Here is a 14890-nt window from a genome sequence, read left to right on the forward strand (position 1 = left end):
CTCAGAATTAACCCTGTAACTACATGGAATTAACCCTGTAACTACATGGAATTAACCCTGTAACCACGTGGAATTAACCCTGTAACCACTCAGAATTAACCCTGTAACCACTCAGAATTAACCCTGTAACTACATGGAATTAACCCTGTAACTACATGGAATTAACCCTGTAACCACGTGGAATTAACCCTGTAACTACATGGAATTAACCCTGTAACCACTCAGAATTAACCCTGTAACAACGCAGAATTAACCCTGTAACCACGTGGAATTAACCCTGTAACTACATGGAATTAACCCTGTAACCACTCAGAATTAACCCTGTAACCACTCAGAATTAACCCTGTAACAAGGTGGAATTAACCCTGTAACTACATGGAATTAACCCTGTAACCACTCAGAATTAACCCTGTAACTACATGGAATTAACCCTGTAACTACATGGAATTAACCCTGTAACCACGTGGAATTAACCCTGTAACTACATGGAATTAACCCTGTAACCACTCAGAATTAACTCTGTAACTACTCAGAATTAACCCTGTAACCACTCAGAATTAACCCTGTAACTACATGGAATTAACGCGTCACAAATAGACATTCATCCACAATACGTCGAATTACGAAGGGACACTATGAGATCTTGTTGGCTGCGTCTCAAATGGCACCTTAGTACCTGACTCTAAAAACAGGGGCACCTCAAGGGTGTGTCCTCACCCCGCTGCTGTTCTCCCTGTTCACCCACGACTGCGTTGCTTTGCACCACACCGTCTCCATCATCCAGTCTCTATGACGACACCACAGTTGTAGGCCGGATAAGCAACAACGACGAGTCAGCCTGTAGGGAGGAGGTAAGTGAACTGGCATTGTGGTGCCAGGACAACAACCTCTCCCTCAGTGTTAATAAAGACGATGATTGTTGACTTCCAGGAAGCAGAGAAAGGAACATGCCCCGTTCCACATTAACGGGACTGCAGTAGAGGAAGTCACAATTTTTTAATTCCTTGGCATCCACATCACAGAGGACTTGTCATCGACCAACACCCCTACCACTCTTGTCAAGAGGATGCAACAGCGTCTCTACTTCCTAAGGCAGCTGAAGAATTTCGGCATGAAGCCCCGAGTCCTTTCCAAATACTATCGCTGCACCATCGAGAGCGTCCTGACCTGTTGCATCAAGGCCTGGTACAGGAATTGCTCCGTCCACGACAGCAAGGCCCTCCAGCGGGTGGTGAAGACGGCCTAGTAAATCACTGGGAACGTTCTCCCCCTCATCCAAGACATCTAATCTAAATGGTGCCTGAGGAAGGCCCGCAGCATCATCAAGGACCACACACACCCCAGTCACAAGCTGTTCTCACCCTTAATGTTGGGAAGATGTATCGGAGCATGAGGTCTGATACCAACAGGCTCAGAGACAGTTTCTATCTACAAACCATCAGACTGCTGAACACTTGATGTCTGATAGAAACTGTCTCTAAGCCTGTTGGTATAACTACAAGCCATCAGACTGCTGAACACCTTAACTGGACTGACCACCTGCTCTGATTCTCCACACCTTAGCACACATGCACTCACTCATGTACAGACACACACACGCGCACACACACACACAACACACACACACACACACACACACACACACTGCTCTTATTATACTGCTCAGTTTATCCACAGGAAGAACAACAAGACAGACAGACAGACAGACAGACAGACAGACAGACAGACAGACAGACAGACAGACAGACAGACAGACAGACAGACAGACAGACAGACAGACAGACAGACAGACAGACAGACAGACAGACAGACAGACAGACAGACAGACAGACAGACAGACAGATGTTCCTACCTCTAAGAAGCAGGTCCCGGCTGCAGTATTCTCCTTGATCGTAACGTTGTAGAAGTTACTAGAGAACACCGGCTCGTTATCGTTTACATCCTGCAGCACCACGGCAACCCTCGCCGTCGACGACATAGGAGGCCGCCCGTTGTCCGTGGCAACCACCGTCACGCTGGGCGCTGGCTCCGACTCATAATCCAGTGCCATCGCCGTGGTGATGATCCCCGTCACTGGGTCGATGGAGAACCAATCGGAGTGGCTCTTTTTGTCTTTGAGGAGGCTGTATCGGATGTCCCCATTGGGCCCCTGGTCCTTGTCCCGGGCCGTCACCTGGAGCACAAAGGATCCTGGGTAGACGACCTCTGGGATGGTCTGTTTGTAAGCCTGCTGGTCGAAGAGTGGTGGATTATCATTCACATCAGTGACCTGGATAGTAAAGGACGACTCAGCCCTGAGAGGAGGGGTGCCTGCGTCTGTTGCCATCACTCTCAGCTCGTACGTGTCCCTCTCCTCGCGGTCCAACACCTGGTCCACACAGATCAGATAGATAATACTGTCTTTGGTGGTCAGTGCGAACTTCCCATCGCCTCCCTCTAGCGAAACGTTAACGTTAGCGTATTCTCCGTAGTCGGGGTCGGTAACCGAGATGCGCGCCACGTACTGTCCGGGCTGGGCGCCCTCGGAGATACGCGGCGAGCCGTCTTCGCTGAGGAAGATGATGGTCATGGTGGGTTGGTTGTCGTTGTAGTCTCGGACGTGGATGGTGACGAAGGCATTGGTCACCTGGATGGCAAAACAACAGTAGCTAGTCATTAAAATGGAGAGGAAGCGGAGAGAGAAGAGAAATGAACCTCCTTCCTGTAAAAGTTCCAGAGCAAACAGAGAGAGACTCAAAGGACACTTCAAACTGTCCACAGGAAGGATCCACAATTAGGAAAACAATAACTAGCATTACAGTGTCATTTGATGGCATTGTACCATTAAAGAAGAAAGCTTTATTTGATGGCATTGTACCAATACAGAATAAACCTTTACAGAAATGTATTTATTAATGCTTATCAGATAAAATGACAACTTCACTGTTCTGTTTCGACTGTCGTCAGCACATCCATGTGTTCCTCTGGGTGGAACCAACACCATCATACTTTCACATGGAGACAATTGGAAATAATACAAAAAGAAAAGGATATCATTCACAAACAACGTATACACACACTTCACACCCACACCGATGGCTGTGACGGGTCATGGGATTTTGGATGAATGCTAAATTAAGGTTAAATAAAAAATAAATTAAATATTGGTCAGCCAAATGACCACAGTCATCGTAATAACCATTCAAATTGGTTTTTTTTAAGACACACATTTTCTCGTCTCCTCCGCTCCGGACTGATGTGCTGCTGCTGTTGGGAGGGGTGCGTTGCCTAGGCAACCAAAGACTTGTTTGCTACAACACCACGCTTTTTTCAGCAAGGTCCATCTTTCAGCAAGGTCCATGTTTCAGCAAGGTCCGTGTTTCAGCAAGGTCCATGTTTCAGCAAGGTCCTTGTTTCAGCAAGGTCCATGTTACAGCAAGGTCCATGATACGGTGTTGATGTGAGCCATGACCAGCCTTTCAAAGCACTTCATGGCTACAGACGTGAGGGCTACGGGTCAGTAGTCATTTAGGCAGGTTACCTTGGTGTTCTTTGGCACAGGGACTATGGTGGTCTGCTTAAAACATGTTGGTATTACAGACTCGGACAGGGAGAGATTGAAAATGTCAGTGAAGACACTTGCCAGTTGGTCAGCGCATGCTCGCAGTACACGAGCTCTGTGGCCTTGTAAATGTTGACCTGTTTAAAGGTCTTACTCAGAATGGCTGCGGAGAGCACGATCACACAGTCTTCCAGAACAGCTGGTGCTCTCATGCATGTTTCAGTGTTATTTGCCTCAAATGAGCATAGAAGTAGTTTAGCTCGTCTGGTAGGCTTGTGTCACCGGCAGCTCTCGGCTGTGCTTCCCTTTGTAGTCTGTAATAGTTTGCAAGCCCTGCCACATCCGACGAGCGTCGGAGCCGGTGTAGTACAATTCGAACTTAGTCCTGTATTGATGCTTAGCCTGTTTGATCGTTCGTCGGAGTTCACAGCAGGATTTCGTATAAGCTTCCGTGTCAGAGACCCGCTCCTTGAAAGCGGAGCTCTACCCTTTAGGTCAGTGCGGATGTTGCCTGTAATCCCTGTTTTCTGGTTGGGGTATGTACGTACAGTCACTGTGGGGATGACGTCCTCGATGCACTTATTAATAAAAGCCAGTGACTGATGTGGTGTACTCCTCAATGCCATCAGAAGAATCCCGGAACATATTCCAGTCTGTGCAGCAAAACAGTCCTGTAGCTTAGCATCTGCTTCATCTGACCACTTTTTTATTGACCAAGTCACTGGTGCTTCCTGTTTTAATGTTTGCTTGTAAACAGGAATCAGGAGGATAGAATTATGGTCAGATTTGCCAAATGGAGGGCGAGGGAGAGCTTTGTATGTGTCTCCGTGTGTGGAGTACAGGTGGTCTTGAGGTTTTTTCCCATCTGGTTGCACATTTAACATGCTGGTAGAAATGTGGTAAAACAGATTTAAGTTTCCCTGCATTAAACTCCCCGGCCACTTGGAGCTCCGCCTCTGGATGAGCGTTTTCCTGTTTGCTTATGGTGGTATACAGCTCATTGAGTGCGGTCTTAGTGCCCACATCGGTCTGTGGGGGTTTGTAGACGGCTACGAAAAATACAGATGAAAGCTCTCTAGGTAGATACTGTGGTCTACAGCTTATCATGAGATACTCTACCTCAGGCGAGCAAAACCTCGAGACTTCCTTAGATATCGTACACCAGCTGTTGTTTACAAATATACATAGACCGCCACCCCTTGTCTTACCAGAGGCTGCTGTTCTATCCTGCCGATACAGCGTATAACCCACCAGCTGTATGTTATTCATGTCGTTGTTCAGCCACGACTCGGTGAAACATAAGATATTACAGTTTTTATTGTCCCGTTGGTAGTTTAATCTTGCTCGTAGGTCATCGATTTTATTTTCCAATGATTACACGTTGGCCAGTAGATGGCAGTGGGGGTTTACTCGCTCGCCTACGAATTCTCAGAAGGCAGCCCAACTTCTGTCCCATTTTTCTCCGTCTTCTCTCCACATAGTATATCCTTCACGTCGGACTCGTCGGACTCGTTAAAGGAAAAAAGCTTCTACCAGGCTGTGGTGAGTAATCGCTGTTCTGATGTCCAGAAGTTATTTTCGCTCATAAGAGACGGTAGCAGCAACATTATGTACAAAATAAGTTAAAAAAATAAGTTACAAACAACGCTAAAAAAACGAACAAAATAACACATTTGGTTAGGAGCAGGTAAAATGACAGCCATCCTCTCCAATGCCATTCTACTATTACTCTCCGTATGCACTGTGTGTGTATGTGTATAATATATATATATAACATAAATAAATCTATAAATATATATATATATATAATTTATATGTATATATATACATACAGTATATTGTGTTCTGATGAAGACCTTTAATGAAAATAAAATAACCGTCATAACCATAAGAAATACATATATTATTTTGTTTTCATTAAAGGTCTTCATCCCGTTGGTTATATGGTTATTGTGCCATCCCTACCCATGCACCCCCCCCCCCCCCCCACACACACACCCCCACACACCCCCCACACACACCCACACACACACCTCAGGGTGGCTGGCGTTGTCTCTGGCCTGTACCACCAGCTCGTGGACTCTCTTCAGCTCGTAGTCCAGCGGACGGTTCAGAGTGATGACCCCCGACCTCGTATCCATGACGAAGTAGCGGTCAGGGTCGCTCTGGCGACGGTTGATCTCGTACAGGACCAGACCGTTGTCACCCTCGTCAGCGTCGGACGCAAACACCTGAAGGACGGGAGAGATTGATTATTGATTGACTATCAGTATAGATTTATAATAACTAATATACATAGCATTCTATACCAGTGGAGGCTCCTCAAAAGAGGAAGGGGAGGATCAGCCTCCTCAGTGAATTTCATACAAATTAAAATGGTGAACCATTAAAAGAGTTATCCTTTTTAGATAAAACTATACTAAATATATTCCCATGTCAGAGATGCCACTGCTCTACACATCTATCAGTGTGAATTTGTGGAACTACTTCAAAATTGCAACTGAATGAAGCTGTTACACATAGGATGTGCAGAAAAACAGCAGGTCAGAAAAACAGCGGGTCAGTAAACCAGCGGGTCAGTAGAACAGCGGGTCAGTAAAACAGCGGGTCAGTAAAACAGCGGGTCAGTAGAACAGCGGGTCAGCAGAACAGCGGGTCAGCAAACCAGCGGGGTCAGTAAAACAGCGGGTCAGTAGAACAGCGGGTCAGTAAACCAGCGGGTCAGTAGAACAGCGGGTCAGTAAAACAGCGGGTCAGTAGAACACCGGGTCAATAAAACAGCGGGTCAGTAAAAGTTTTTAACGTAAACCTTCTGCTAGAGTTTCAATGTTTGTTGTTGTCTACAAAAATGTTTTGCTTTATTCTCTGAGCCTCCATTAATACCTGCAGTATGTTGCTTCCCTGTGGTAAACTCTCTGAGATGATGGCGTGGTATCTGCTCTGGTTGAAGACGGGGGCGTGGTCGTTGATGTCGGTGACGGAGACCTCCAGGGTCATCAGGCCGGTGCGTCTGGGACTCCCCCCGTCGAAAGCCTCCAGAACCAGGCTGTACGAAGACCTCTTCTCCCTGTCCAGAACAACGTTCACCACCAGGTCCAGGTACAGCACCTAAAGAGTGAGAAGACATGGGAGGACACAAGAACAACAGGAGAGAAAACCATAGAATGAATAGAACAGGCTTGGAAACTATAACCGTGGCAACTTGACTGGTAAACTCGTGGGTTACGCTCACAACGGCTGCGTTGTTTAGTAATGCAATCACTTCCATGGTAATGTAGAATGATCATTCAAAATGATGTTTACTGATGTGGCTCATGCAATGGAATGTATTTGTTTGTAATGTCAGTTGAGTTGATTCAACAAATCACAGCACAGTTTGATGGGTACACTTCCTGCTTTTAGTCCATCACTGACTTGAATGGGGAATCCTCGAGCATGTCATTCTATTTCTATGTAGAAAAACTGCATAGAGACAAATGCTACTGTATTGTTTTTCGTGTATTTTGTACCACTGGCCTCACAAAATAGATTTCCATGAAAGTGGACAACAGAATATCACAATCCCGTGTGGCTCAGTTGGTAGAGCATGGTGTTTGCAATGCCAAGGTTGTGGGTTCGATTCCCACGGGGGACCAGTAAAGGGGGGGGGAATGTATGAAATGTATGCATTCACTACTGTAAGTCGCTCTGGATAAGAGTGTCTGCTAAATGACGTAAATGTAAAAAATGTATCATATCCTATTGTAAAACAGCAGTTTAATAAACTGTGTTACCTCTCTTGGTCTTGATCACATGTCCTGGGTGCTATGCTATGCTACTATACATTATTTGTTTATTTAACCTTTAATTAACTAGGCAAGTCAGTTAAAAACAAATTCTTATTTACAGTGATGGCCTACCCCGGCCTAACCCAGACAACACTGGTCCAATTGTGCGCCGCCTAATGGGACTCCCAATCACGGCCAGTTGTGATACAACCTGGACTCAAACCAGGGTCTGCAGTTACACCTCTAACACTGAGATGCAGTGTCTTAGACCGCTGCGCCACTCGGGAGTCATGCTACTCTCAGCTATGCTACTCTACGCTATGCTATATTGTACCATACCTTGTTAGCAGCTCTCTTGGTCTCCAGCCTGAAGGCTTGCCCCACATTGCCTTCCTTAATCACATATCCTTGGGTGGTCAGCTGATCGCGGTCCGCGTCCGACGCCGGCTCCAGAGAAACCCGTGTTCCCACCGCCGTCTGCTCCGGGATCTTCAGCAACGCCTTTGGCTTGGGGAACGCCGGCGCGTGATCGTTGATGTCGTTGACCGTGACGGACACCTCGACTGTGACCCCGGTCATGGTGACAGCGATGAAGCTGTAGTGGTCCCTCTGCTCGCGGTCGAGGCGGCGTGCCGTGGTGATGATCCCGGAGGTCTCGTCGATGTTGAGGTCGCTGCCCACACCTGTCCCCTCGTGGTCGGAGATGAAGTACAGCGAGGCGGTGATGCCGGGGGGTAGCCCAGCACTGATGTCCCCTACGATGGTCCCAGCTGGCTGCTCCTCATCCAGCTGGAGCTCCAGAGCTCCCAGGACCAGGTTGGAGTGGACCACAACCAGCTCCAGGACCGTGTAGAGCAGGAGGAGAGACCGTGGCCTCCATAGGCCTGAACACACACACAGACCGCTGGCCCTGGGCCCACCTTCACACGTTATCGTCATGGCTGGGGCCTCCTACACCTGAAAGACAGAGAATACAGAGAATAGAACTTCAGAATAGAACTTTAGAATAGAACCTTAGAATAGAACCTTAGAATAGAACTTTAGAATAGAACTTTAGAATAGGACCTTAGAATAGAACTTTAGAATAGAACTTTAGAATAGAACCTTAGAATAGAACTTTAGAATAGAACTTTAGAATAGAACCTTAGAATAGAACCTTAGAATGGAACCTTAGAATGGAACCTTAGAATGGAACCTTAGAATAGAACTTTAGAATAGAACTTCAGAATAGAACCTTAGAATAGAACTTTAGAATAGAACTTTAGAATAGAACTTTAGAATAGAACCTTAGAATAGAACTTCAGAATAGAACTTTAGAATAGAACTTCAGAATAGAACCTTAGAATAGAACTTTAGAATAGAACTTCAGAATAGAACCTTAGAATAGAACTTCAGAATAGAACTTTAGAATAGAACTTTAGAATAGAACTTCAGAATAGAACTTTAGAATAGAACTTTAGAATAGAACTTTAGAATAGGACCTTAGAATAGAACTTTAGAATAGAACCTTAGAATAGAACCTTAGAATAGAACCTTAGAATAGAACCTTAGAATAGAACTTTAGAATAGAACTTCAGAATAGAACCTTAGAATAGAACTTTAGAATAGAACTTTAGAATAGGACCTTAGAATAGAACTTTAGAATAGAACCTTAGAATAGAACCTTAGAATAGAACTTTAGAATAGAACTTCAGAATAGAACCTTAGAATAGAACTTTAGAATAGAACTTCAGAATAGAACCTTAGAATAGAACTTTAGAATAGAACTTTAGAATAGAACCTTAGAAAATAACTTTAGAATAGGACCTTAGAATAGAACTTTAGAATAGAACCTTAGAATAGAACCTTAGAACAGAACTTTAGAATAGAACCTTAGAATATAACTTTAGAATAGAACCTTAGAATAGAACCTTAGAATAGGACTTTAGAATAGAACTTCAGAATAGAACCTTAGAATAGAACCTTAGAATAGAACTTTAGAATAGAACTTTAGAATAGAACCTTAGACTAGAACTTCAGAATAGAACCTTAGAATAGAACCTTAGAATAGAGCCTTTATCCACTCTTGGAAGACAAATGTGTTTCTTTGCCACAAATCTTCCATACTTGAAAGCAGTTATTCCCAACAGCAGCTGAATCCTTTTGGATTGTGACTGAAGAACTAGACTTTGGCCAGAAACACTAGTCTTGTTTATCACAAACATTGTTTATTGGGTGGAACCATTGGCTGTAGAAGGGGACACTAGTGCTGATATGTGGATTGAAGAGGCCATCAAAATTCTTCTACAGTGCTGTAATGGGCTTACTCTTAACACCTCTCATGCCAGGTCACGCTAAAAGACACACACACACACACACACACACACACACACACACACACACACACACACACACACACACACACACACACACAGAGAGAGAGAGAGAGAGAGAGAGGAGAGACAGAGAGAGAAGAGAGAGAGACAGAGAGGGAGAGACAGAGAGAGAGAGAGAGAGAGAGAGAGACAGAGAGGGAGAGACAGAGAGGGAGAGACAGAGAGAGAGAGACAGAGAGGGAGAGACAGAGAGAGAAGAGAGAGAGAGAGTGCATGGGGAAGTGTGCAATAGCTGCAGTAGCAGGGTGTCTGTGGGGAGCGTAACTGTCCATCAGTAGACTGTAAGCCTCGTCCATATGTTTCTCTCACCATATAGCCATGCAGCTACCCTAACCCTAACCCTCTAAAACACAACACACTGAGACTAATGTAACCTGCTGCCATACACTGAGGCTACACACTGAGACTACACACTGAAACTACACAATGAGACTAATGTAACCTGCTGCCATACACTGAGACTACACACTGAGACTACACAATGAGACTAATGTAACCTGCTGCCATACACTGAGACTACACACTGAGACTACACACTGAGACTACACACTGAGACTAATGTAACCTGCTGCCATACACTGAGACTACACACTGAGACTACACACTGAGACTAATGTAACCTGCTGCCATACACTGAGACTACACACTGAGACTACACACTGAAACTACACACTGAGACTAATGGAAACCCTGGTGTGCATCTAGCATAATGTTTTTGTAATTGTCTTACTCTATCGCAGGGTTAGGCTTTCAGAAGACTGAGGCGGGTTTTATCTGGGCTTTGCTCCTCTCATATTTATTTTGATCCTGACAAACTCCCCAGCCCCTGCCGATGACAAGCATACCCATAACCTGATGTTGCCACCACAAAACATGAAATACAATACATCTGTGTTGTTTCGTATTGGATTTGACCTAAAGCTGTAGTTTTTTAATTTAGCTCAAAATGTTAATGTATTTGTCATGTTGTCTTTCAGTACTACTTAACAGCCTTGTTACAAACAGAATGAACGATTCGGAGTGGATTATTTAACGCAAGCTTCCATCTTTTCCCTTTTTCATACAGGCCAGTAATGTGGAGTGAATTCAATGTTGTTGATCCCTTTGTGTATTCAAGTATTGTGGTGGCAGTGTCATGTTATGGGTATGCTTGTTACCGGCGGGGACTGGAGGAATTTGTCAGGATCAACAGAAATATGAAATACGAAAGGATCAAAGCCCAGGGAAAACATAAACGGAAAATCTGCCTCAGTCTTCTAAAAAACCCTGGGATAGAGTTTTATTTTGTCAGAATGACAATACACACATTTCCATGCCTAAAGACACACCAAAACGGCTTTCCAAGTGGTGTTGACTGTTCCCGAATGGTTCAGTCTCAGTCCTGACTTAAATCAGATATATTTTTTTTAAATATCAGAGAAGATTTGAATATTACTGTCCATCAATGATTCTCAACTAAATGTACAGAGCTTGAGCAATTCTGACCAAAAAAAAAAACAATGGATATACTGTTTGTTGCCCTAAGAGTTGTGCAAAGCTGATAGAATCGTATTCAAAATTATTCACAGCAGTAACGGCTGCCAAAAGTGCTTCCACCAAGTACTAACTCTGGGTTCGGAAGACATACATTCTCATTTTTGTATTTCTTAGTCATTCGAAGAAAAAGCGATCATTTTTCTCTCACTTTGAAAAGGTGGAGTAGGAAGAAAAAAATTACAATCCTTTTTTTAGATTGTATTGGTCGAGTACACAGACGTTGGTCGAGTACACAGACGTTGGTCGTGTACTCAGACGTTGGTCGTGTACACAGACGTTGGTCGTGTACACAGATGTTGGTCGTGTACACAGATGTTGGTCGTGTACACAGACGTCGGTCGTGTACACAGATGTTATAGCGGTTGTGCAGCGAAAGACTTACGTTACTAGCTCCTAACGATACAGTATAATGTTAAGGCAGCGAAAGGCTTACGTTACTAGCTCCTAACGATACAGTATAATGTTATTAAGGCAGCGAAATGTGAAGACTCTGCAAGGGGTATGTAGACATTCACTAGCAGCTGTAGCTATTATGAAAATAAAATAATAATAGTAACAATATATATATATATATAAATATATCCTCCCTCACTCTCTCTTTCACACACACACACAATGTTACGCCTGTCGTAGAGAGGGGACCAAAGCACAGCGTGGAAAAGTGTTCATTATTATATTTATTAAACAATGAAAACACTACAACAAAGAAACAAAAATGAAAAAAGCCAAACAGTTCTGTCAGGTAACGAATACAGAACAGAAAATAACTACGCACAAAACACAGGAGGGAAAAGGGCTGCCTAAGTATGGTTCCCAATCAGAGACAACGATAGACAGCTGCCTCTGATTAGGAACCATACTCTGCCAAACACAAAGAAATAGACACCATAGAATGCCCACCCCACATCACACCCTGACCTAACCACATATAGAGAAACAAACCCTCTCTCTCAGGTCAGGGCGTGACACACAAGAAGAAAGCACCATTTCGAAAAATCCTTCTACAGCACTTTCCCTGTTTATCCAGACAATAAATGTTTGTCCAATCTTAGAAACAGTCATCATTCTGTTGATAAATAACCAGCTAACAATTATTTAAGATGTTTCATAGAGTTTATAGTTCTTGACAACACTATAGAGTTCAGAGTAAATACACTTAATCCAATACAAAAACACGTTCACTCCAATCGGAGCCAACCAGGACCAAACCTACAACACAGACTCTGCATCTCAAATGGCACCCTATTCCCTATATAGTGCACTACTTTAGACCAGAGCCCTATGGCACCCTATTCCCTATATAGTGCACTACATTAGACCAGAGCCCTATGGCACCCTATTCCCTATATAGTGCACTACTTTAGACCAGAGCCCTATGGCACCCTATTCCCTATATAGTGCACTACTTTAGACCAGAGCCCTATGCCACCCTATTCCCTATATATAGTGCACTACTTTAGACCAGAGCCATATGGCACCCTATTCCCTATATAGAGCACTACTTTAGACCAGAGCCCTATGGCACCCTATTCCCTATATAGTGCACTACTTTAGACCAGAGCCCTATGGCACCCTATTCCCTATATATAGTGCACTACTTTAGACCAGAGCCGTATGGCACCCTATTCCCTATATATATAGTGCACTACTTTAGACCAGAGCCCTATGGCACCCTATTCCCTATATATATAGTGCACTACTTTAGACCAGAGCCCTATGGCACCCTATTCCCTATATAGTGCACTACTTTAGACCAGAGCCCTATGGCACCCTATTCCCTATATAGTGCACTACTTTAGACCAGAGCCGTATGGCACCCTATTCCCTATATAGTGCACTACTTTAGACCAGAGCCCTATGGCACCCTATTCCCTATATAGTGCACTACTTTAGACCAGAGCCCTATGGCACCCTATTCCCTATATAGTGCACTACTTTAGACCAGAGCCCTATGGCACCCTATTCCCTATATAGTGCACTACTTTAGACCAGAGCCCTATGGCACCCTATTCCCTATATAGCTCCAAAGGGTGGAAAGAGTACTGAAATATCTAGTCAAGTAGCAGTCCTGTTACTTTAATGACATTTATGGTGTACAAAAAAAACTACTGAAGTAAAATTAGCTAATTTAAAAAGTATTTAATTTTTAAATAAAAACATAATAGAATTTCGCCTCGGTTACCTGAACGCTGTTAAAGGTGATCTTTTCCACTAAATAGATAAAAGGAATAGAAGAAATGGATGTACAGTAGGAACTGAGTTCACTCACACCCCTCACTCACCCCCTCACTAACCCCCTCACTCACCTCCTCACCCACAAACTCCCCCTTTCCCTCACTCACCCCCTCACCTCCTCACCCACAAACTCCTCCTTTCCCTCACTCACCCCCTCACTAACCCCCTCACTCACCTCCTCACCCACAAACTCCCCCTTTCCCTCACTCACCCCCTCACCTCCTCACCCACAAACTCCTCCTTTCCCTCACTCACCCCCTCACTAACCCCCTCACTCACCTCCTCACCCACAAACTCCCCCTTTCCCTCACTCACCCCCTCACCTCCTCACCCCCAAACTCCCCCTTTCCCTCACTCACCTCCTCACCTCCTCACCCACAAACTCCCCCTTTCCCTCACTCACCTCCTCACCTCCTCACCCACAAACTCCCCCTTTCCCTCACTCACCCCCTCACCTCCTCACCCACAAACTCCTCCTTTCCCTCACTCACCTCCTCACCTCCTCACCCACAAACTCCCCCTTTCCCTCACTCACCTCCTCACCTCCTCACCCACAAACTCCCCCTTTCCCTCACTCACCCCCTCACCCACAAACTCCCTATTTCCCTCACTCACCCCCTCACCCCCTCACCCCCTCACCCACAAACTCCCTATTTCCCTCACTTACCCCGTCACCCACAAACTCCCCCTTTCCCTCACTCACTGCGTCACTCACAAACTCCCTCATTCCCTCACTCACCCCCTCACTCACAATCTCCCTCTCTCTCACTCACCAGGGGTGGAAAGAGTACTGAAATATATACTCAAATAGAAGTACTGTTACTTGAGTACTCGGGAAAAACTCCTCAATTACAGTTACACCTGTGATAGTACCTTATTTCATATGTAGTGCACTATCTGTTTCTATATGAAGATGGGTGAGGCTCTACAGTTGTGCTGTGCTACAAACCTCATAACAATCTAGGGACAACATGACAGAGAGACTGTCACTAAGTCACTGATCTTGGTAACTCAGAACTACAAAATCTTGCGTCATTTGGTAATTTGGTTATGTAGTCTGTCCACAAGAGAGAGAGTGTGTATGTGTGTGTGTGTGTGTGTGTGTGTGTGTGTGTGTGTTGTTACGAACTGAGTTTGTGTATTCAATGCATGTGCTTTTTAGTATGTTTCAATATACTGTATCTGGGCATCTTGGTCATAACACACGTGCTGTGACATCATCTCTGTGCGACCACAGTAACAGGGAGATCAGAGCAGGAGGGCTCCGTACAGTCTATCCCACACACTGTCTGGCAACACAGACCTGTAATCTAGCTCCTGATGGACTGACACACAGACACACACACACACGTGGACACACAGACAGACACACGTGGACACAGATAGACACACACACACAGGCAAACCCACAGACACACACACAGTCACACACAGAC

At 44.8% G+C, this 14890-nt stretch overlaps 1 protein-coding gene across 1 annotated transcript in view; it reads right to left on the minus strand.

The window, feature by feature from the left end:
• Positions 1 to 14890, minus strand: part of dchs1b (dachsous cadherin-related 1b) — a 249121-nt gene that overhangs the window by 201229 nt on the left and 33002 nt on the right. Inside the window, 4 exon segments of the mRNA XM_082957589.1 lie at positions 1853 to 2626; positions 5575 to 5772; positions 6425 to 6649; positions 7648 to 8265. Of these exon segments, the coding sequence (XP_082813715.1) occupies positions 1853 to 2626; positions 5575 to 5772; positions 6425 to 6649; positions 7648 to 8247 (1797 nt within the window). The 5' untranslated portion in view covers positions 8248 to 8265.

This window comes from Salmo salar, chromosome 11 (genome assembly GCF_965601325.2).
Source record: "Salmo salar chromosome 11, fSalSal1, whole genome shotgun sequence".
NCBI classification, from domain to species: domain Eukaryota; kingdom Metazoa; phylum Chordata; class Actinopteri; order Salmoniformes; family Salmonidae; genus Salmo; species Salmo salar.